Genomic DNA, 25511 nt, shown 5'->3' with positions numbered 1-25511 from the left:
GAAGTCCCACCTGGCCATGAAAACCAGCTGGGTGATCTTGGGCCAGTCACTTCTCTCAGCCCAACCACCCTTACACTTTTTGATGTCCCCATATACCAAAAGAGGTTTTATGTTATAATATCATACCACACGTTTTGTCACTTGCCTCCATTTCTCCCAATAGAAACTTAAGGTTGGCGTGGGTATTCAAAGTAGATCACAATTCAAAATATTATGAATCGACAGTATTCATTCAATATTTAGAACTGTCTGTTGCGGTGGTTGGGATGCTAGTGTGTATGTATGTATGTATGTGAGTATGTATGTATGTGTGTCTTTGTGTGTAATATATATATAAAACCTGGCTGAGAGAAAAATACACATAAAGACCTACGAAAAGAGAATAATATGTGTGTGTGTGTGTGTGTGTGTGTGTGTGTGTGTGTGTGTATGCAGTGGTGGGATTCTGCCAGTTCTAGGCGGTTCGGCTGAACTGTTTGTTAAATTGCTGGCTCGCCCCGCCCCTTGCCCCGCCCCTCTGCACCACTGGGCAAGGGGTGGACGAGCCAGCAATTTAACAAACAGTTCAGTGTTTTATTATAATTTTATTGGCCTCGCAGCTGCCGTGGGGCTTCAAAGAGCCACCCTACAGCTGATCAGTGTTAAAAGAAAAGAAATGAATAGACCGACGCCTGCAAAAATAAATGGGTAGACTCAGTGGTGGGATTCTACTTCGATAGAACTGGTTGTTAAGTAGTTAAGTAGTTAAGCCAGTGGTTGCCAAAGTGGGCAGTACTGCCCCCTGGGGGGCGGTGGAATGCCTTAGGGGACGGTAAGAGGCAAGGGGGGCGGCCCCCACCCTTTCCCCTGTGCTTCGCAGCACTTACCTCCTTGCAAGCAAACAGCAAGAAAAAACAGCCACTTCAGCTTCAGCATCGGTTAATTAGCACAAGTTGATTAGATCGGCGTCCTGCCTCTCAGCTGATTTGCTCTCAGCTGTTTTGCCAGGGCTCTATTGCTCTCTGCAAAGAGTGCTCAAGCAGATTTTTTTCCCCTAGCCTAGCTATGCTGAAAAAGCGAAACCGAAAGTAAAGCAGGGTCTTTGCTGCAACGTGACAAAATAAGGCAGAGAGAAATTTCTTTTTCTTTTTCCTCACCAAAAAAGGTAGGTGCAAACAATGGGAAATTTAGGGCAAAAGAGGAGAGTTCAAGATTTTAAAACACAAAAGAAAAAAAGCTCTATTTAACTAGGGAATTGTAATAATTGAGTTACTATTCATTGTATATTGTGTTGAAAGCAGAAATGGTTAAGTTGTTGTTTGGAGGAATATATGGGAGAAATTATTTGGTTTATTATTATTGGTAAATATAATTAATTGATTTGTAAGAAATTGGATTGCATGAAAATAATTGGAATATTCATGTTCATATTGATTAATATACAAAAAAGATAGTTATATAACTAATTGATTTATATTAAAATGTTGAATTTGTATTAAACAACTGTAATATTACATAATTAACCAATGTGAGGATGGATATAAAAATAGATGACAATGAGAAGGGGTATAATATAGAATAGAAGGGAAAAATTGAATTTGATTAAGATTAGAGATGAGGATGAAGGGTAATATTGGTTTTTTTAAAAAATAGATGAGGAATAAATGTGGCAAAAAGGAAATATAGAAATTGTAAATTTAATTGAAATGACTAAACACTGTTTAAATTTGTGAACCGGCCAAATACTCTGTTCAAAGAAAATACATTGTATGTTTGTATGTGTGTTTCTAATTATTGCTATTTATTCATCTTTGTTCTCTTTTATTCTTTAAAGTTTAACAATTCATTCTTTATCTTAATATCTTTATATTTGTTTGGGGTTGGCTTTCTTCCCTTTCATCTTTTTTATTGTACAGCAATCTTTCTCCTCAAACCTACCACCTCTCTCTTTTCTTTCCTTCTTACTTTCTCTTCCCCCCCGCTTCTTCTCCTCCCTACTTCCTCTTCCTTTCTCCTTCTCCTCCTCTCTTCCTCCCTCTCTTACCCTCACTCCTACTCTAATTTCCCTTCCCTTCCTTCATCCCTCTCTATTGCTGTATCCTTTTATGCATATGGACTACTCAGAGGGCTGAAAAAGTTATTTTTGACTGGTCCTCGCACTTTTGACCAGTCCTCGAACTTATGACTGTCCTCACATTTTACATTTTTGCTCTATCTTGTCACCATGATGAAGAGAAGCAGTTGTGAAATGAGTGACATGGTTGTTAAGAATGCCGCAACGGGCATAAATGTGAGGATGGTCATAAGTGCGAGGACCAGTCAGAAATGACTTTTTTCAGCCCTCTGAATAGTTCCTATGCAGATAGCCATGCCCACCCGGTCACATGACCAGCTAGCCACGCCCACCCGGTCACATGACCAGCTAGCAACGCCCACCCGGTCACATGACCAGCAAGCCACACCCCCAACTAAGCCACGCCCACAGAACTGGTTGTTATGTATGTATGTATGCATGTCTGTCTGTCTGTCTGTCTGTCTGTCTGTCTGTCTGTCTGTCTTTGGTTATTTGGGGTTTTCTCCTGCGTAAAATTGGAAGTGTCTTGGCCAAATACATACAAACACCCGCGAAAACCTTAGAAAACAAATATATATTTATATATATTTGTTTTCTTTTCTTTTCGTAGACCTTTATGTGTATTTCTCTTTAGCCAAGTTCTTCCTACGTAAACTAAGATTTTTATGCAGCCCTAGTTCGGTGAAATCCCAATCCACTCCCATTGGGAGACTAAGATAGATATATAAATTATATATATATATTCTCCTTCAAGAGCATTATTGATGGCTAATTTTCTTAAAATCCCTAATCACAGTCACTCATGTCCTAGTTACTTCCTGTCTTGACTATTGCAACACACTGTACATGTGGCTGCCCTTGAAGAGCATCTGGAAGCTCCAGTTGGTGCAAAATGCAGCAGCCTGCATGGTTTTGTGGAGACCCTGGTGTGCACATATATCACCTCTCCTGTGGGAGCTGCATTGGCTGCTGATTTGCAGCAAGGTGCTGGTTGTCATCTTTAAAGCCCTTCATGGCTTGGGACCAGGTTATCTGAAGGACCATCTCTTGCCGATCGCATCTACCCGACCCATCAGAGCATGGAGGCAGGGAATGCTCTGGGTCCCATCCTCGAAGGAGATACACCTGGTGGGACCCAGAAGAAGGGCCTTCTCTGTTGTAGCTCCTTCTCTCTGGAACATCATTCCCCCTGAGAGTAGAACGGCCCCCACTCTAATACTCCTCCGGAAGGCACTGAAGATCTGGTTCTGCCAGCGGCCTTGGGAACCCAGAGCGGGATGAAGCCCATTAAATGGCTTGGGTGAGGTGCTGTCGCTGGGACGGGGGGTGATTTTAGTATATTAATTTATTATATGACTCTTTTATTAGTTTTATTGTTTTTTATATGGGGTTTTATATTCTATAAGCTGCCTTGAGTTGTCATTTGCGAATAAGACGGCAATATAAAGTCCCTAAATAAATAAATAAAATACTATATGTAGGATTCGTGATCACATGGTTTCTTCCAGTTATAATCCTAATTATATAATCTGGAGTTATAGAGGAACTCATTTTGATTTCATCTTACAAAAGACAGTGTAGAAGGCAGAAGTAGCCACATGCCTTGTTCTGAGTTAGCAAATTTAATTGCACATTCTCATCACTAGGCAAAATTTTACCCCAAACAATAATAAACGTTTGGAGAAATCATAAAGAAAATTTCCAGGGTTGAGATCATTAGAACTTTTGCAGATTAAACATGTACCTTGAGATGACTTGGATATTGGGAACCATTTTTGGTGATGTGTTGGAGAACTGATTTGGAAATTAAGTATGCCTTTCAATAGCTATTTTTGGCCCCTTGATTGATAAAAATGCCATCAACTCTTAGTAACTGCATTAATCGACCTTTTCCAGGGTATGTCCCCAATTTGACCCTTCAGATCCCCTCATGGTGCATCATCATTTTAGTTACCATATTTTCTAGAGTATAAGACGCACTGGAGTATAAGACGCACCTTAGTTTTTGGGGAGGAAAATAAGAAAAAAGCTGATTGCAGGTGAATTGGCCTCCCGGAATACCCCCAATCAGCTGTTCCAAGAGGTGAATTTTAGCAACAGGTTCCTTGGTTGGGAGCTCTGTGCCTTGCTTTTTTTTTTGCTTTTTTTCCCTGCCTCTGAAAGCCTCCAAAACAGCTTCAGAAAAAAAGCCTCTGAAGCTCTGTTTCTGAGGCTTTTTTTCTGAAGCTCTGTTTGGGGGCTTCTTTTCTGAAGCTTCATTTCTGATGCTTTTTTCAGCCTCTGAAACCTCCATTTGAGAAGCTGGGTGGGGCTACATTTGGAGTATAAGACACCCAGATTTTCACCCTCTTTTTTGGGGGAAAAAGGTGCGTCTTATACTCTGAAAAATACGGTAAGTCCGTCCAAAGTGCTGATGTTGGTCCTTTTCTCTTTCCTTCCCAGCATTATAGATTTCTCAGTAAGGTTGAGTTTTTGCCTAATATGGTCCAAACATGATAGTTTGAACATGATTTTTTGGTGACTTAAGGTTCTGGATTGATTTGTTTTACGATCTATTTTTTGTTTTGTTTTCTGGGCTGCTCTTGACATCTTCAAATGACTTCTTCAACTTTTGACCAAAGTTGAAAAATGTCTAGTTCTTCAAAGTCCAAAGTTTACTTCCATAGAATGTCAAAAAAAATATTGCCTGCATAATTCTAACCTTTATAGATACAGACACATCCATGGACCAGAATGACTTTTTTTAAAGCCTTCATTGCTCCCCTACTGAGTGCTGGTCTGTGACATATTTCTTGATTGCTGGTTCCTTTATTGCTAATACAAGTACTCCTCAATTTACAACAGTTTCCTTAGTGAACGGCACTGAAAAAAGTTATTTATGACAATTTTTCATACTTATGACCGTTGCAGCATCCCATGGTCATGTGATTTACATTTGGATGGTTGACGACTGGCAACATTTATGACAGTTGTGATATCCCAGGGTCATGTGAATCTTTTGACAAGCAAAGTCAACGGGGAAACCAGATTCACTTAACACCCGCGTTAGTAATTTAACAACTGCAGTGATCCACTTAACAAAAGTGGCAAGAAAAGCTGTAAAATGGGGCAAAACTCACTTAACAATTTTTTCACTTAGCAACGTAAATTTTGGGCTCAATCATGGTTATAAGTTGAGGACTACCTGTTGTTGTCAGTTGCGAAGTCGTGTCCGACCCATCACGACCCCATGGACAATGTTCCTCCAGGCCTTCCTGTCCTCTACCATCCTCTGGAGTCCATTTAAACTCACGCCTACTGCTTTGGTGACTCCATCCATCCACCTCATTTTCTGTTGTCCCTTTCTTCTTTTGCCCTCAATGTTTCCCAGCATTAGGCTCTTCTCCAGTGAGCCCTTCCTTCTCATTTGGTGGCCAAAATATTTGAGTTTCATCTTAAGGATCTGGCCTTCTAAGGAGCAGTCAGGGTTGATCTCTAGGACTGACTAGTTTGTTTGCCTTGCGGTCCAAGGGACTCGCAGGAGTCTTCTCCAGCACCATAGTTCAAAGGCCTCAATTCTTTGAACTATGGTGCTGGAGAAGACTCCTGCGAGTCCCTTGGACTGCACGTTGATCCTAAAAGGCAAAAGCTATCCATCACTTCAATATCTTTGTTGCGTATCTTATATCTGGCTGCTGTGCCTTTTGCCATTAGCTTGTTCTTCTTTATAGTTTCATTTTTTTCCTCTGTGTTCCTTGCCTTTCGTTATTACAGCTTGAAGATCATTTGCATTCCCAGTTACCAGAAATAGCTGGTTGCCAGCATAGCACAGGTTACTGATGTTTCTTCTTCCAGTTTTAAAACCATCTTCTTCCAATCCAGACCCTTTCAATATTTATTCAACACAGAGGTTGAATAAATAAGGAGAGGATATTTAATTTAATTTATCGCATTTCTATGCCGCCCAACTCCCAAGGGATTCTGGGTGGCTTACAGCAAAAATAATGTGAACAATGAACATAGAAAAATTATTTTAAAACATTATAAAAACATTTTAAAAACATTAAAAGCCCATGCACACCATTCATGGCCGGATCTCGCAAGATTGCAACAGCGAAATCAACGGACCCAGGCCTGCCGGAAAAGCCAGGTCTTCACCGCTTTCCAGAAGGCCAATAGAGTGGGGGTAGTCCGGATCTCAGGAGGTAACTGGTTCCAGAGAGCTGGGGAAGCCACAGAGAAGGCCCTCCCCCGCGGGCCCACCAGCAGGCATTGTTTAGCTGACGGGACCCGGAGGAGACCATTCTTGTCCCATTCCTTTGCTGACATTCAAACTTACCTTGAAAACTTGCATGCTGCTTGTAGTTGCTTAACAGACCCAGTAAAAACATTGGCCTAATATGAAATGTGAAGGTTTTCTTAAGACCAAGATACTTTTCCTTGCCTTTTGTGAAACTCATCTTGTTTTAAAAATGAAAATTAGCCCTGTCATCTTGATTTATGACCTATAGCTGTGAAGGTGAATCTATGGCATGCGTGCCACAAGTGGCACGCAGAGCCATATCTGTGGGCACGTGAGAGTTGCCCTAGCTCAGCTCCAGCACGCATGTGTGCTCCGGCCAGCTGATTTTCGGGCCTTTCGGGCCCACTGGAAGTCGGGAAACAGGCCTCCCCAGGCTCCTAGAACAGCCTCTGGAGCCTGGGGAGGGCAAAAACTGGATCTACCAGGCCCACTATACCATCGTATGCCAAAACGGGGGGGGGGGGGAAGTGGAGGGGGCGCGCATGCATGCACGGGGGGTGGGGCACATTGAATTATGGGTGTGGGCAAGTGCACACTCAACCCCCCCACACTCCTCTCCGGTTTTGGCATGCAACAGCAAAAAGGTTAGCCATCAGTGACCTATAGATTCATGGAGGACATGTTGACAATTATAGGACTAGTGTTCAGGAACTGTTTCTTACCATACTGGCTGGTACATTGGTTTCTTTGGTAACAGAGCCTGTAAGTCAAAAAGAATCTTGTGAAAAAATATATATTTGGCTTATTTTAAATGATAAATGCTGGTTTATTTTCTACAACCAAGCTTCTTGTCTTAACTGTTTGGCTGCATATAATCTGTATTAGGAGATTTCTGCAATCAGATAGATATATTTTACGTTGCTTTCTGTACTCCACAGAAATGCAGTGAATTTCCCAACAAAATTATGGAATTTTATAGACTGAAAGGTTCCAGTCTTCTGGAAGATTGAAGGACATCATTCAATGTGATGTCCTCACTGTAAAGCAGTGAAGCGCTGCTGGCTGGGGGATTCTGGGAGTTGAAGTCCACCCATCTTCAAGCTTCCAAGGTTGAGAAACACTGCCGTAAAGGAATGTGGTAGAATTTTGGGGTCGGTTTTAAAGACAGCAATGGGAAGGGAGGTCTCTAAAAGAGAAATAATTCATGTTCCCTTCTTAAAATTCTTTGTTTCAAAGGTGGAGATGGGAGTAAGGATACACCACTCTGTTCCCGCTTTTTTACACCCCCTACAACCTGAAAAGTGGACTAAACTCACATTATCGGCAGTTCAGTATTAAATACGGGTAGTCCTCAACTTCCAACAGTTCATTTAGTGACCGTTCAAAGTTACAATGGCACTATGGTCATTTTTTTCACACTTACAACCGTTGTAGCCTCCCCATGGTCACGTGATCAAAATTCAGACGCATGGCAAATAACTCACTTTTATGACGGGTTGTAGTGTCCTGGGGTCACATGATCACCTTTTGCAAACTTTTGACAAGCAAATTCAGAGGGGAAGCCAGATTCGTTTTATAACCATGTTACTATCTTAAAACAACTGCGGTGATTCACTTATCAACGGTGGCAAGAAAAGTCGTAAAATGGGACAAAACTCATTTAATAAATGTCTCACTTAGCCACAGAAATTTTAGGTTCAATTGTGGTTGTAAGTTGAGGACCACCTGTACTGATTCGCCAAAAAATGATTGCTTAAGGGGATTCCTTAAATTTTCCTTTACATGGATTTAATGTATTTGTAATATTTATGGACTAATCCAATCTATAGTAGCAAACAATCGTTGCAAAATACAATAATTAAATGATAATAGCAATAATATTAAACTGAACATAGCTAAGGACTGAAAGCTGCTGGAATAGTACAGATTTAACTTCCTTTGTAATTATTTCTACTTTCACGTCTGGTACTAAGCTGCTCCAAAGGTAACAAATGGAATTCTGTGTGTGCTTTCTGCAACCTGTTTCCTTGCTGTTATATCTTATTTCATTTTTAAAGGAAAACAGTTCTCTTTCTCACGCAAACTGCATCTTTGTACAGGTAGTCCTCGGCTTACAACAGTTCGTTTAGTGACTGTTCAAAGCTACAACGGCGCTGAAAAAAGTTATTTATGACCATTTTTCACCCTTATGACCCTTGCAGCATCCCCAAGGTCATCAAAATTTGGATGCTTGGCAATTGAATCATATTTACGATGGTTGCAGTGTCCTGAGGTTGTGTGATCCCCTTTTGCGACCTGAGAAGCAATGTCAATGAGGAAGCCAGATTCACTTAACAACCATGACATTAACTTAACAGCTGCAGTGATTCACTTAACAACTGTAGCAAAAAAGGTCGCAAAATGAGGCAAAATTAACTGAACAAGTGTTTTGCTTAGCAACAGAATTCAATTGTGGTCGTAAGTTGAGGACTACCTGAACTATGAATAGGTTTTTATCAAGTGAGATTCTTAAGTAAACAGAGGAGCATAGCCTTATGCTCGGCTGCTTTAAAACAATCCATCTTTAAGGGAGTCTTTGGTGCTCCTTCTGCTGGCACTGATGATGTTACCTAATCTGGATTGATTGATTATTTATTTATTTATTTATTTATTTATTTATTTATTTATTTATTTATTTATTTATTTATTAAATTTATATACCGCCCTATTCCTGAGGGACTCAGGGTGGTGAACAGCGAACGATAAAAATACATGTAATACAAACGTTAAAAAAAAAACAAATGATGAAACATCATTAATGAAACATCTGCCAGAAAACAACCAAACTCATTTCGAATCTCAGCTACAAATATTCTCCTCTACAAATCTGTATTGCTTACCTTTTCTTCTGTTTCTGTATAAAATGAAGATAAGCACCAGGAGGAGGATAGCCAGAAAGAAAAGGCACGCAGCAATACTTGTCCATAGAGTTATTAAGGATTCACCTGTAAAGCCATAGACATCTTGGATAGAAGGCTAATAATGATATCTAATAAATGCAGAGCTGGCGATGAATAACTACCTCTTGTGATCTTTTTACCAGTCCAGTCCACCCAATTTGTTCGCCTTCTCAACTTCCCTGGTTTCCAGTGTCTTAACAGCCCCTTAAAGATTCCAGGCAAATAATACTGGTAGCAAGGAAAACGATGGTGGCCTTTTCCCATTTATTTATTTCATTAATATCCTGCCTTTATTTTATACAATTTAAGGCAGAGTACACAATGCTCCCTCTTCCCATTTTCCCATAAGAACAACCCTAAGAAGTGGGTTTGGTTAAGGCAGATGGACGTGCCCAAAATTACCCCGTTAGCTTCTGCACCTAAAGAGGATTAAAACTCACAACCATCTTAGTTTCTAATCCACCATCTTAACCACTACAATAAAATAGCTTTTGAACTTCTCCTTATCATTAATTAAACCTTCTCATTTTATGGTTAACCCAAGCAATCATCGCAAGTGGCTCACTATTTCATTAATAGCCTATAATCGGGTGATATTCACTTACCTTTGCTACTGGTTGGCAAATGTGAGCACATGCACCACCTCTGAACATGCGCAGAGCCTTCTGAGCATGCGCAGAGTGTCAAAAACGGGACGTGATGACATCCGGGAGGGTGGGCGGAGCCTCCTGCAGCCACCACTAGTGGTTCGCCCGAACCGGATAGAACCAGCTAAATACCACCATTGCCTATAATGTGTACCACTTTTATGATCTGTTATAATCTGGTGATGGAATAACTCAGCAATGCAAATAAGCCTCCGGTCCATATCAGAGTATGTGTCTACTCTCTCTTCTCTAGCTTTTTCTCAGTGTCTTATGTTTATTAATTTAATTTGTATAGCCTATTTAAAAGAATGGAAAGTCTAGTTCTCAGTCTATTTGTCAACATTTCTGTTTCTCTATTTTTACTTAATGGCACCCACAAAATATTTTCAAATGTCCCAAGATAGACACGGGCCCACCTACTCCTTCTCATATTCAGATGTGTGTGACCACCACGCTGTGCAGACAATGTGTCCAATATCCACTGTCCCGGTTCAGAGTCTTCCAGAAATCGAGTCTGTCTCTGATTTACTGACAGGGCAAATGGGGAAAATGAAATATGTTACTTTGACATCCTACCTTCCTGAAGCCTCTCCACTGGGTCACTTGGAACTGACCAGATAAAGGGCTTGCTTTTGTAGTGGTACTGGCAGGTATAATTTTGTGTCTCTTCCAACTTCATCCAGTGGGGAGTAAAATTCACCGCCTTTTCTCCTGGCTCCGCAGCTTTGTAATCTATCTGTTCCCCTGATTTCAGAAGAGCAAAAATCAGATCTGGTTCTGTTGCATTGCACTGGATGGAAACATTTGCTTCTGGAGCACCTTGTTCTGCATTTATAATCTGGATGGAAGGCTTGGTCAGGCTGGGATCTAGAAGAGGGAAAGATTCAGTGGAACCTTAGAGACCAGTATCTCCCATTTCGCTCAACCACAAATAACATCCTTCCCTTTTCAGTCATTTGGCAACAAAATGATCCTCTTCTCCATTCTCACATATTGTTTTTCAAATATTTATAAGAAAGCCTGTTTATTTCTTCTCCACTCCATTATTCTATCCAGGTGTCCAAATATGTCTTATATTGCATATTATATTCTGTGTCTTTAAAGTAATATGCTAAACAATTTAGCTTACAGAGAAGACTGGCATCTGTAAAAGCAGAAAAGATATCAAAATGAAACTATAGATGCTTAGTGCACTCTTCTATCAGACAACCAAAGTAGGGGAGCAGGATTTGGCAATTAATTTTCCCAATGGGCTACATGAGAAACTGGGACTGTTGTGGAAGGCTGAACCAATAGGGCTCTGAAGATGTATAGGTGCCCACACATGAACATATAAACTCCTGTTTTACAACCTTGTAATCTCTTAATTATAGTCAGGAACATAAATAATTTTTTAAAAAGCAATTGCCTCCAAAATAAAAGCAATGCAGTTATTATTGTATGCATGGCATACATTTACTTACATTTGATTTTTATTTCCAATGGACCTCAGGGACAACCAAAGGGCCAGATGTGGGTTAGGATTACACATACACATATCCCTGCTACTGCAACTGAAATTTTGTACGTCTAATAATCTAATTAAGACTGTGATCCATGAATGCATGCTTGACCCAATTAAAGTGGCTTGAGCTGACACCACGTGCTAAGAATATGAATATTAAAACTAATCAAGCTTCATTTACAGAGAAAATATAATCACCAGCTTTAACGGGAGAAGTTAAAACTTTTTGTGTAAACTCAACCATCTAATCGCAGCATTTCCAAGAAGGACAGGGAAAGATATTCCCTTGAGACCTTGAAGAGCAAAAGATTATTCCCAAATTTCATTGCAGGAGAGACCTTTGAAATAAATACTTTGACCGAGGACTTATGGGGAAGAAATGGCAAACTGAAGTTGGGGGTCAACCCCATCCAGAACTAAAGAATGTGGTAAGTTAAAATTAAAATTGTTTATATGTATTGTATTGAAGGTATTGTAATGGAGAAATTTTCTGACAGAACAATCAATCAGTGGAACAGCTTGACTTCGGAAGTTGTGGGAACTTCATCACTGGAGGCTTTCAGGAAAAGATTGGACTGCCATTTGTCAGAAATGATGTAGGATCCCCTGCATGGGCGAGGGGTTGGACTAGATGACCTACAAGGTCCCTTCCAACTCTGTTAATCTGAAGGGTGAAATCATTTTTTTATATATTTTCTTTTTTGTTACAATTTAGTTTTTTCTTCCTTTTCTACTTTTTCTTTTCTTTTCTGCACTTTCTATTCTTTATTTTTTACTTTATATTTTAGTTTGTATTAGTTTTTATCGTGTGTGTGTGTACGTGTTTGTGTGTGTATGATTAAAAACTAACATATATAAAAACGGAGCAACCACACAAAGTACCAATGCTGATATTGGTACTTTGTTGGTAATGAAACATTTGCAAGGAGGAGTTGGATGTAGTAGCTCAGAGGTTTAATGACGCTGGAACTGCTGGCCAGAAATTATTTGCCCTTCGGCAGTTTGAGTCTGGCTCCATGAGATGGAGTGAGCTCCTATCGCTTGATCCCTGGCTCCACCCAGCAATTCAAAAGCATGCAATATTGTGAGTGGATAAATGGATACCACTTTGGTGGGGGAGAAAAAAGCTGCCTTTGTGTGTGTGTAGAACAGAAATCGGTACTGGACTTGGCTGGACACGAGGCATTGTGACATGAGGTGAGACCAGTGGAGGAGCCCAGAAGAACCAGCAACTCGTACCATTAGTTAACTGGTGTAAAACTAGTTTGCCCCCCCCCCCCCCCGCAGTGCACCAAGGATAGTTACACAAGCGTCAAACAGAACGAACTAGCAATTTAGACTGTCAGGACTGCATTGTGTCTAGCATGTGTAGATTTCTCTGACATTGTATGCCACATGCTAAATAAATAAATTTGCAAAGAATCCAAGCTCAGGAAGCATCAAGGACTCTATTTATGTCTCTTTCTCCACCTGTGTGGCTTAACAGGCTGGGCTTCACACTTCCTGTAGTAGAAGTGATGAACCCATGCACATATTAGATTAGATTAGATTAGATTTATTAGATTTCTATACCGCCCTTCTCCCGAAGGACTCGGGGTGGTGTACAGCCATATTAAAACACATATAAATTTACAAAATTTAAAAACAATTTAAAACCGAATATATAAAAATTTGGCCCACAAAATTAAAAAACTAACAAACACCCAATTTAAAAATTCCTATTAGGCCAGCCCGGCTTGTTGGAACAAAAGGATGTTCAGGGCGCGGCGAACGATACGCAGGTCGGGGATCATACGAACCTCTAGGGGCAGCTCATTCCATAGGGCTGGTGCCCCCACAGAGAAGGCTCTCCCCCTGGGTGTCTCCAGTCAGCATTGTTTGGCCGACAGCACCCTGAGGAGCCCCTCTCTGTGGGAGCATATTGGCCAGTGGGAGGCTGTCGGTGTCAGAAGGCGGTCTCGTATATACCCCAGTCCTAAGCCATGGAGTGCTTTAAAGGTCGTGACCAGCACCTTGAATCGCACCCGGAAGACCACCGGGAGCCAGTGCAGCTGTTACATGGGTGCGCCGAGTTGCACCCATAATCACCTGCGTGGCTGCATTCTGGACCAGTTGGAGCCTCCGAGTGCTCTTCAAGGGGAGCCCCATGTAGAGAGCGTTACAGTAGTCCAGACGGGACGGGACGAGGGCATGAGTGACCATGCGCAGGGCATCCCAGTCCAGAAAGGGACGCAAGTGGCGTATCAGGCGAGCCTGATACCCTGGCCAAGGCCGTCATATGATCTTCCAAAGACAGCCGTGCATCCAGGAGAACACCCAAGTTGTGAGCCCTCTCTGAGGGGGCCAAGATCTCGCCCCCATAGTCAGTGATGGAGCCAGCTGACTATACCAGGACGCCGGGAACCACAGCCACTTGGTCTTGGAAGGGTTGAGTCTAAGCCTGGCTCTTTTCTTTTGACCCTACACATGCTGTTTTCCACACCTACAGTATATGCGTAGTGCAAATAAAGTTGGCTGTAATTTTTTCACTTTCTCATTCTGATTTTTTTTTCTCATTCTTTCCTCATTTAAGCATCTCATCCTCTGGTTTCCTCAAATGGTTCAGGATAAATGGTCCCCAATTTTACTCATGGTTCTTATTCAGGATATGGGATTTGGAAGATAGTGGGAGTTGGGGAGGAGCTAATTCCTTACCTCTTACTTGAAGCTGCAGAGGGTCACTTAAGTTTGAATACACAAAGGGTTTATTTTTAAGCTGATAGCAACAACTGTAGTTTCCTATGTCTTCCAACCTGACTCCCAAGATGGAAAACTCAGCCAAGGAACTGTTTGGTTTTGCCCTTTGGGAAATTATGAAGTCTGTTGAGTTATAGAGGGAGTAGTTCAGATCATCCTCTGGCCCCTGGCAGTAGATTCGGACATTTGAATTAAGCATTTGCTGTCCCTTTGGTTCCATATAGATGGCAGGCTCTGTGACTCTGGGGTCTGAAGGCAAGAAAATATTAGACAAAGAGCAAAGGCATTAGAAGCACCAATGACAAGCCTTAAAAGTGGCAAGAAACTACAATTTCCCCCTCTTTTAGATTCATGCAAAATCATTAGTAAGACTGATGTAGCAGGGGTGGGTTCTAAATTTTTTTACTACCCGTTCTGTGGGCATGGCTTGATGGTCATGTCACAATTATTTAGGATTTAGCAGAGGTACTGGTCTACAGGCTTTTAACTGCTTGCAGAGCTGTACTGATCTACTCATGTATTTTTGCAGGCACTGGTCTACTCATTTGTTTTCTTTTAACACTGATCAGCTGTCGGGCGGCTCTTTGAAGCCCCACAGCAAGAGTTTAAACAGTTTTTTTTCCCTCTAGCCATCAGCTGGGACTCAGGAGGCAGCAATAGATTGGGGGTGGGGCCAAATAAAAAGTAAGAATAATGCAGGGAGTGGGGGGGGGGCGGGGGGGCAGAACCGGTGATGTCATATTGTCACTGCTACTGGCTCGGCAGAACTGGGCAGAACCAGGAGGAACCCACCATTGTGATGTAGCTGGGGAAGAATTTGCTGGAAAGGAAAATAAACTCAGAGAAATAAGGATCACTAAACGAACAGCATTTCTGAACATGAATTAGTCTTCACATGCATTGTTAGCTTGAAAATAATTTTGGATTTCTTCTGAAATTTTATCTTTAACCTGAGCGTTCCATAACAAACTCATCAACGCCATCTAAACATACTTTCTTTATCATTTTAGAACATAGAATAATAGAGTTGGAAGATACCTCAGAGGTCTTCTAATCCAACCGCCTGCTCGAGCAGGATACCCTATATACCATTTTGGATAAATGGTTGTCCAGTCTCTTTTTGAAAGCCTCCAGTGATGGAATTCCCACATCTTCAGAAGGCAAGCTATTCCATTGGTTGATACTCACTGTTAGGAAATTTCTCTTCTCATTCTTTCTAAGGTTTGTTTTGCCATACGTTCATTCTCTTTATATGACCAAATCACATATTTCTTTCATAATGGTCTCTCATTTGTGCAATTTTTTCAGCATTCATTCATTCATTCATTCATTCATTCATTCATTCATTCATTCAAATTGTATGGCCACCCATCACACCTAAGTGACTCTGGGCAGCTCACAACAATTAAAAACAACAATCTTAACAAATTAAAAACCTATATTTAATTATGTGCCATTAAATCATTTTCAGTTCCTAAAGACCATATATTTCCTACTACATACATCTGCCTTGCTCTCTCATCCATGATATTCTAGATTCATATTCCTTAATGCATAATGCAATCTTAATATATAATAAAAGCAATTTTTCAGTGCTTTATGCAATCAGTGTTAGTGTGCATTCTTATAATAGGACTTAGAAAATAATGACTTAGCAGATTTTGTATATATAGCAATAGCACTTAGACTTATAAACCACTTCACAGTGCTTTATAGTCCTCTCTAAGCAGTTTACAGAGTCAGAATATTGCCCCCAACAATCTGGGTCCTCATTTTACCTACCTCAGAAGGATGGAAAGCTGAGTGAACCTTGAGCCTGGTGAGATTCAATCTGCCAAATTGCAGGCAGCCGGCAGTCAGCAAAAGTAGCCTGCAGTACTGCCTTCTAACCACTGCAGCTCATATGTATGTATGTATGCATGTATCTGGAGCAAGTTTGTGTAGTGGTTAAAGGATCAGGCTAGAAACTGACAGACTGCGAGTTCCAATCTCTCCTTAGGCATGGAATCTACAGGGGATAATGGGCCAATCACCAGGAGACTGTGAGCTCTAGTCCCTACTTAAGCAAACCAAGAGAGGATCTTGAGCCAATTGCTCACTCTCAGCCCTAAAAAGAAGGTAATGGCAAATCCCTTGTGAAAATGTTGTCAGGAAAACTGCAGGAACTAGTCCAAGCAATCATCAGGAGTCACAAATTAACTCAAGGGCCTTCATTCTACAGCATGACAATGCTATACCGACAACGCTGCTGCCCTACAAAGAGACCTTGACTATGTGTCAGAATGGTCAAACAATTGGCAATTCCAAATCTCAACCAACAAATGCTCTGTCTTACACATTGGCAACAAAAATCAGAACTCCAAATACAAGGGGTGCGTATGACCTCACTCTGTCAAGGACCTAAGAGTACTCATCTCAAATGATCTAAGCCCCAGAGCTCACTGTAACAGCATTGCCAAAAAGGCATTGTTAACCTAATCTTGTGAAGCTTCTTCTCCGGTAACATTGTAAACTAGGGCATTCAAAACCTTTGCTAGACCAATTCTCGAATAAGCTCGTCTGCCTGGAATCCGCACTCTGTATCTGACATTAATACAATTGAGCAAGTTCAGAGGTATTTCACGAGAAGAGCAGTGGTGGATTCAAAAAATTTTACTATCAGTTCTGTGGGTGTGGCTTGGTGGGCATGGCAGGGGAAGGATACTATAAAATCTCCATTCCCTCCCCATTCCAGGGGAAAGTTACTGCAAAATCCCCATTTCCTCCTGATCAGCTGGGGCTTGGGAGGCAGAGAATAGATGCGGGCAGAGCCAGTCAGAGGTGGTATTTACCAGTTATCCGAACTACTCAAAATTTCCACTATTGGTTCTCCAGAACTGGTCAGGACCTGCTGAAACCCACCTCTCGAGAAGAGTCCTCCACTCCTCTGCTCACAATAGAATACCTTATGCCACCAGGCTTGAAATTTTGGGCTTGAACAACCTAGAACTATGCTGCCTACAGTCTGATTTAAGCGTAGTACACAATATTATCTGCTACAACGTCCTACCTGTCAATGACAACTTCAGCTTCAACCACAATAATACAGGGGCCAACAATAGATACAAACTCAAGGTAAACCGCTCCAAACTCGATTGCAGAAAATACGACTTCAGCAACAGAGTGGTCAATGCCTGGAATGCTCCACCTGACTCCTTTGTTACATCCTCAAACCTCCATATCTTTCACCTTAAACTGTCTACTGTGGACCTCACCCCATTCCTAAGAGGTCTGTAAGGGAGCATGCATAAGCACACCAGCGTGCCTACCATCCCTGTCTTAATGTTTTCTTTTATTCGTATCCATTTCCTGTGTTCATATCCATGTTTATACTTATATCTGTTATTTCATACATGTTTGATAAGCTAATTTTCTACCATATCACAAGATCTAAAATGGACACCTAACATCAAAATTTGGATACCTAACATCAAAAACGTCATCAAAAAAGCACAACAAAGAATGTTCTTTTTGCGCCAACTCAGAAAACTCAAACTGCCCAAGGAGCTGCTGATACAGTTCTACAGAGGAATTATTGAATCTGTCATCTGCACCTCTATAACTGTCTGGTTTGGTTCTGCAACCCAACAAGACAGACACAGACTTCAGAGGATAATTAAAACTGCAAAAAAAAAAAAAAAAACAGTTGCTACCAACCTGCCTTCCATTGAGAACCTGTATATTGCACGAGTCAAAAAGAGGGCTGTGAAAATATTTACAGACCCCTCGCATCCTGGACATAAACTGTTTCAACTCCTACCATTAAAATGATGCTATAGAGCACTGCACATCAGAACAACTAGACACAAGAACAGTTTTTTCCCGAACGCCATCACTCTGCTAAACAAATAATTCCCTCAACACTGTCAAACTATTTACTAAGACTGTATTACTATTAATCTTCTCATTGTTCCCATCACCCATCTCCTTCCACTAATGACTGTATGACTGTAACTTTGTTGCTTGTATCCTTACCATTTATATTGACTGTTTCCTAATATGATTTGATTGCTAATGAGTATCATTAAGTGTTGTACCTTATGATTCTTGACGAATGTATCTTTTCTTTTATGTACACTGAGAGCATATTGCACCAAGACAAATTCCTTGTGTGTCCAATCACACTTGGCCAATAAAATTATATTCTATTTTTCTAAATAAAATAAAATGAATGAATGAATGAATGAATGAATGAATGAGCTAATGCCGTACAATACAGGGAAGATCACACTATGATTATTACATCTGTATATTCTTTGATGTTCAAGAGAATAATAAGTTAACTGAATTGCAGATGCATGAAGAGATGAAGGAAAAAGAAAATTCAAGCGCTAATATTATTTTTATTCTAAGTACAGAAAATGCAAAAATGCTGAATTCTCTTTTGTGAAGCAACTGTGAAGAATAGGAATCCACATCTTACCTGTTATATTGATATATATTTTATTACTGAACTTCGAATATCTATAGTAATAGTACTGCTGCTGGATGAATCGATAGTCACAAAAGTAGATTCCTCCGTTTGATTCTTGGGCATTGTGAATAAGGAATTCAGTCATTTTGTTCTCTGAAAGTTGGATTGCTGGTTCATTTAAAGCCCCTTTTTTGAAGAGGTTAAATTGTACAATTTGGGGATATTCCTGTTTGCACTGGATTTTGACTTTTTTTCCTAGGACAACCAGCCCATTGGGGATCACTGAAATGGAGGGGCTGGGAAACAATTGTTCTGAGTAAGGGGGAAAAAAAGATGAGGTTTTAATACTGCAATATTTGTAACAGCCTGAATCTTTAAAATGGCAAGATATTTGCATTTCAGGAGAAAACAAACAACTTTGGATAGGTCAAACTCACCTGGGAAAGGAGGCAAAGAATCAAAATAGGAACTGTGACCATCAGTTGATCTAAATCTCTCCCCTTTTTACCTGTGTTGCTCATGAGATGAATGTAAAAATATTGTCCCAGCCACCAAATTGCCTTAATGATCCCATCCTGGAGACTTTGATCAGGCAAGTGTTAAAGTAGCATCTCCTCAATTTTTAAAAACCCTTTTTGCTCTCAGTGACAGAATGGATGGTGATCAAGAAATGAAACTTGATCAGTGACCACTTGTCCAGGGATTCCCTCCTTTTTCAGCAGGAGAAGAGGCAAAAAGAGTACCATGTCTATTTCTCTATATCAGGGGTTTTCACATTCGATTTCGTTTAGGGCCGCATCAGGGTTGTGTGACCTTGAGGGGCTGGGGTGGGTGTGGGCATCTTGACATCACTCGTGTCAGGAGCGCCTGTGATGGCCCAAGCACTCTGCCAGCGAAAATGGGTTCCTGAGCTTCATTTTCAGTTGCAATGGCCGCCTGAAACCCTCTCCCAGTGAAAACAGAGCTGAGGAGAGTTGCAGGTGGCCCTTGTGAGCTCCATTTTTGGTTGTGACGGCCTCCTGCAACCCTCTGCCAATGAAAATGGAGCCTGGGAAGGCTGCATGTTGTCCTCCCAAGCTCTGTTTTCGCTGGCAGAGGCACCACGGGCTGGTCCTTTGCTGTTTCCAGAGTGGCCCCACGGGCCAAATCTAAGCACCCCACAGGGGGACAGATCCTCCCCCTGGGCCTTGAGTTTGACACCCCCGCTCTATAGTCTTGACGTTTATCTTAGATCAGTGGTCGGCAAACCACGGCTCGCGAGCCACATGCCGCTCTTTGGCCCCTTGAGTGTGGCTCTTCCACACTTGTAATGCCCTGGCTGCTGTTTCTGCTGCTTCTCCAACCACTTGGAGCCCTGCGTGATAGTGCTGTGGCTTGCTCAAGGTAGCTGCCATTTACACTTCCCCCGCCCCCCTCTTCCTCCGTCTTCTCCTCCTTGAGTTGGAGCCTCATGGCGTGACCGAGGCTGAGGAGGGGTGGGATAGTAACTGCACGAATCCCCTGGCTGGGTAGGCGTGGCTGGGGGGGTCATGTGACTGGGTGAGTGAGTGACATCAAGTTGGTCATGCCCATCCAAGTTTTGTGGCTCTGGTGTGTTTTTTTTTTTTGTGGGAAACGGGTCCAAGTGGCTCTTTGAGTGTTTAAGTTTGCTGACCCCGTCTTAGATAATGCTGCCCCTTGTAACTAACCATGGCAAAATCATTCCTCAACAATGGCCATTACCTATTTGTCTTCAGGATATTAACTTCAGCTCATCCTCAGTTGGTGAGAGCTACAAGTTACATATTGCAATAGTAAAGTTATGGTTTCCCTCTAATTCTGATCCCAGCTATGGACAGGCGGTAAAGAAGTAAAGTCAGCTTGGCTTTGCTTATTTTTATTTTATTTTTTAATGAATTTATGTAGCCACCCAACTTTCACATAGGTGATTTAGATGGCTTACAAAATTTAACCACCCACTATCTTTGCCTTCAAATGATAGGGAATGAGAGCAGTAGGGTAGATTAGACATCAGCAACAGGATAGCAAATTCATGCCAGTATAATTTCCTGCTGGCTTAAAGACAGGTGGAGAGATCTAAACTATAATATATTTCCTTAAACTTGCAGGGATGAACAAAGCCATACAAATTTAATGTTTACTTCTCTCACTTTGTGGGGATGAGGGGACAGACAGATATAGCAGCAGCCACCCTTGAGAAAGCTTCTTAATTTATCTGTTGATACTACAGGCTAAGCTGGGTGTCAGAAAGCAGTGAGGTTTGCACTGATGATGTTACCTAGTTTGGTAATGAAATGTCTGCAAGAAAATAATTTCCATCCCTTCTGCATTTGGGGAAATGCAGACTTTGGTTTCCATTTATAGGTCTAGGAAATACAGGTAGCCCTTGACTTCTGATCACAATTGAACCCAAATTTCTGTTGCTAAGTGAGACATTTGGTAGGTGAGTTTTGCCCCATTTTAAGACCTTTCTTTCCACAGTTGTTAAGTGAACCGCTGCAGTTGTTAAGTTAGTACCACGGTTGTTAATTGAACCTGGCTTCCCCATTGACTTTGGTTGTCAGAAGGTCGCAAAAGGGGATCACATGACCCTGGGAACACTGCGGCCGTCATAAATATGTTCCAGTTGCCAAGCATCTGAATTTTGACCATGAGGATACAGCAGTGGTCATAAGTGTGAAAAGCGGTCATAAGTCACTTTTTCCAGCTCTGTTGTAACGTCAGATGGTCACTAAACAAACTGTTGTAAATAGAGGTCTACTTGTAACTAGGTTAGCCTCATGGACAAAAGCAGCACGGGAAAGGACTTACCTCGCACAAAGATAAAAACTTCGTCGCTTGAAAAGTATCCCTGTTGTAAATAATATGCACAACAGTAGATCCCCTGATCTGATTGCTGTGCTTTGGAAATATAAAAGTTAATCTCATTATGCTCTGTTCTGGTATTAGGTATCTCTCTGAAATGATGATGAATTTCTTTCTTTTGATAGAGAGTGAGAAACACTTTTCCGTTCCTATCCCTCTTGCAACTGATGCTTATATGCTCTCCCACAGCAACCACGTTACTGGGATTCACTGAGATGGAAACTTTGGCACTAAATTGTCCTGGAGAAGAGGAGAAGAGGTAAAAAGGTTGTAACATGGAGAACCTGAAAGCAGTTGTTTGTGTAAGAGATTGTTAGGTTATACTTTTAACCAACAAACAATATTTAATGTGGTATGTAAGGGCTACATATGAAATCGTGCAAAACCTGAAACGATATATTCCTTGCTCAGTGACTCACACCCACATGAATTGCCATAGAGAGAGAGAAAGGGAGGGAGACTACACTAATGCAAGATACTGTAATTGTTTGAAAAGAAAAATAATTTGGGCCCCTCTGGTTCCAGGAGTAAATCCCAATGGACTGCGGGATTTCCCTCCACCCTATGGAAGGAATACCATCTTCCAGGTTGGTCTGGGGAGCACAGGGCAGAGTTTGAACACAGTCTTCTCTCCTCTTAACTCCTTGCTTTGATTAAAAGCATCTGCCTCCCGAGAAGAATTCCAGGCAACCAAATCTCAGAACAAGCAACTCAGAAGCAGTAACAAATCCTAGGATAAGTCTTGAGTAAGTAATTTTGGAAACATATACCATATTTTTCACAGTATAAGACGCACCAGAGTATAAGACACAGCTTAGTTTTTGGGGAGGAAAATAGGTGGTGGGGGGGAGAAATCTGCCTCACAGGTATTCATCTGGCTAGTGTCGTTAGTCTGGTCAGTTTCAACACATTATATAGTTGGTTTTTTATCCCCTGCTTGAGGATAAAAAACAGCTTCTAAAGCACAACTTAACTTTGGAGAGAGAAGCAATGAAAAAAGCAGGCAAACCACAGGGATCGCTTCACTCGCTAGCGCCTCGTTAGGGCTGGAAAAAAGCTTCACAGCTGAGAGTCGGAGGGAGCAGGCAAAGCACGGAAGATCGCTTCACTCGCTAGCGCCTTGTTAGGGCTGAAAAAAAGCTTTTAAAGCACAGCTGAGAGTTGGAGGGAGCAGGGAAAGCATGGAGATCACTTTGCTCGCTAGCGCCTCGTTAGGGCAAAAAAAAAAAGCTTCTAAAGCACAGCTGAGAGTTAGAGGGAGCAGGCAAAGCATGGAGATCACTTTGCTCGCTAGCACTTGTTAGGGCTGAAAAAAAGCTTCGAAAAAGCTACATTCAGAGTATAAGACGCACCCAAATTTTCAGCCTCTTTTAGGAGGGAAAAAAGTGTGTCTTATACTCTGAAAAATATGGTAATTCCTCTAGAATTGAGATGGCAGGGACACCCTGAGTTCTCCCTTTGAGGAACTTGGCTCTGATCATCGGTCTCCATTCATGCAGTTTCATTAGATGCCTCCTTACAGAAAGCAAGATCCAGGAAACATAAACCTACCAATTGATATGAATATGCATTACTCAAGGGAGGGACTTCAACACTTTTGATACTGCTGACCCTGAGCAGATCCTTCTCCCTTCCTATCATCAAAAGCCAAAAAGATGAGTGTCTTATATTGCACCTCATCAGAAAACAGTTATTTATTCACTTTTTCTTAGTAGTTGTACAATCAAAGACCAAGAGAGAAAATCTTGTATTTTTCTGGAGGAGTTGTATACAACACAAGAGATGAGAAACACTGGGTTTCCTATAAATTGTAAAATATATCTAGCTGTCCTACTAGGATAAGAAAAATGGATTTGCTAAAGATTGATAAGCAGGAGATGGATGCAGAGATAGATGAAACCTTTAGAATACACACGAGTTATGCGAGAAGATATAAACTTCCAAGAGAGGTACACATGAGATTTTTGAAAAAGTCGAGAGAGAAGAAGGCAAGAGATGAACTATTACAATACAAGGGAAAAGAATGCAATACAAATGGCAGAAACTTTGGGATAGGAACTATAAAATGACAATGGCCACCTCATATAAGGAAAACCTATACAAAATGTTTGGCAAGGCTAGCAAAGATGTCTAAAAATAGGTCTACCAAATGTTGGAAATATAATCAGACTCCAGGTACTTATTATCATATGTGGTGGACATGTGTGAAGGCAAAAAAATTCTGGACGAAAATTCATACATGGTTAGAAAAGATAATTAAGCAACATATAGATCTAAAGTCAGAAATGTTCTTGTTAGGTATACTACCAGAAAGAAAGGTACAATAAAGGGACTACATATTTAATATTTCATGTGTTGACAGCAGCAAGAATTGTATTTGCACAATATTGGAAAAATGAGGACACCCCCTCAGATGAAAATATAATTCAGAAAATAGACTGCAGAGATGGATAGACTGACATTAAAAATAAAAGATAAAGCAGATATAGAATATTACTCAACATGGGATATGTTTTACAAGTGGTTAGATATAAGAGGTAGAAATTAGAAGAAGAAATATTATTACTATGTATAAGTAAAAGATGAATTAGTATGACTATGAATATAAATAAGTTAACATAATTATTTTTGTTATTATAATTGTGATTTTTATTATGTTATTTCTCTTTTAAACAAAATGGACCCAGACAATACACTATTTTAAAGGTATCTATGTATAATTAAAATATAAAATATTTTAAAAAAGGAAAGAAAAAAAATGGATTTGCTTTGGGGAGACCCTGACATGTAATTCTCATTTTACATCCATAATATAGTCGTGTGTCTAATGAAACTCACCTTCAGCCATCCATCTATGCTGAGTCAGCCACCATCCTGAAAAAAATATATGATTCCATTAGTGTCAAAATATCTGAGCAGCAGAAATTGACACTGGATCTTTGACCTTGGCACCATGTCGCCATCCCTACTGCTCCCATCTTCTCTTTACTGGCAATACCAACCCAGGAACAGATTGAAAACAAGCCTCATGCTGGGATTTTTGTAGGCAGCAGAACTTCTGGCTTCCTAAGTCTTCTGACTTGTCCTGTCCTGTTGCTCAGAAGAACAAATTGGTGCTGAAATACCACAGGAATTATGGAAAAGATCTTGTCCTGCACACCCCCGAAAGCAGCGTAATTCGGACGAAAGCTTCCTTATTCTGCCTGATGATTCTCTAAACTTCCACAATTGTGAAAGAAAAGAAAAAAAAAATACAGGAAGTGTCAACAATCTATGGGTGTGTTGAAATGGAGGAACTGAAGCATCATTTGCAGAAGACCCAGAGTTTTAAGGCTCTGAGACATTCCCTTTGAAGTGGGGGAACAAGGAAACACTCCCCCTGAAGGTCCAGAAGTGGATTATCAAATTTTTCTACCATTGCCTACCAGATGGAAGAAAATAGACCTAGAATCATAGGGTGGGCAGAGTCAGCCCACAATATTGCATTCTAACCACTGCGCCACCACAGCTCATAGAGTAAGTGAGATGGAGTCACTTTTGCAATTCGTGATCTTGATGATATCCCTCTGTTGATGCACTCCAGGATGGCATTGGCTTTTTTGGCAGCTGCAGCATACTGCTGGCTCATATTTAAGTGGTTGTCCACTAGGCTAGGGCCCCAAGATCCCTCTTACAACTATTGAGCCAGGTACCACTTATTCTATACCTGTGAGTTTGGTTGGTGTGATGGAAGGAGGAGTGGGGGAACTTTGTATTGTAAAACCAACATCCAATCCACTTCTCTCTCGCAGTTTGCTTGTAGCCAAGGGATTATCTTCTCCTGGTTGTTTCTACTTGTCCAATTTGGTCAGATGGGTTGGACATGTTACAGGTCCCGTCAGCCAAGAAATGTTGATTGGTGGGAACCAAGAGATGTGCCTTCTCTGCCATATCCTCTGCCCTGTAGAATATTTTCTCTTCGGCTATTCGGATGACCCTGACCCTGTTTGCCTTCCATAAGATTGTGAAGATTTGGTTGTTTGCCCAAGATCAGGGCCCAGAGTGTGTTAAGGGCCCTGTTTCAGGACTGAATTAACATCCATACTAACGACT

General features: G+C 41.1%; 1 protein-coding gene across 1 annotated transcript in view; it reads right to left on the bottom strand.

The window, feature by feature from the left end:
* LOC117669085 (immunoglobulin superfamily member 1) overlaps positions 1–24599 on the bottom strand; it is a 28203-nt gene extending 3604 nt beyond the window's left edge. Inside the window, exons 1-7 of the mRNA XM_087893901.1 lie at positions 24258–24599; positions 21366–21659; positions 18564–18866; positions 14060–14350; positions 10438–10728; positions 9155–9259; positions 6998–7035 (exon numbers count right to left, since the gene is read on the bottom strand). Coding sequence (XP_087750027.1) covers positions 6998–7035; positions 9155–9259; positions 10438–10728; positions 14060–14350; positions 18564–18866; positions 21366–21659; positions 24258–24267 — 1332 coding nt within the window. The 5' untranslated portion in view covers positions 24268–24599. The remainder of the gene's footprint in view (positions 1–6997; positions 7036–9154; positions 9260–10437; positions 10729–14059; positions 14351–18563; positions 18867–21365; positions 21660–24257) is intronic.
* Positions 24600–25511: the final 912 nt, after the last annotated feature.

The sequence above is a fragment of the Pantherophis guttatus genome, chromosome 4, assembly GCF_059756535.1.
Source record: "Pantherophis guttatus breed Tessera chromosome 4, ASM5975653v1, whole genome shotgun sequence".
NCBI lineage: Eukaryota > Metazoa > Chordata > Lepidosauria > Squamata > Colubridae > Pantherophis > Pantherophis guttatus.
Note: the sequence above shows the minus strand (reverse complement) of the source record. Positions and strands in the feature narration are given on the sequence as shown.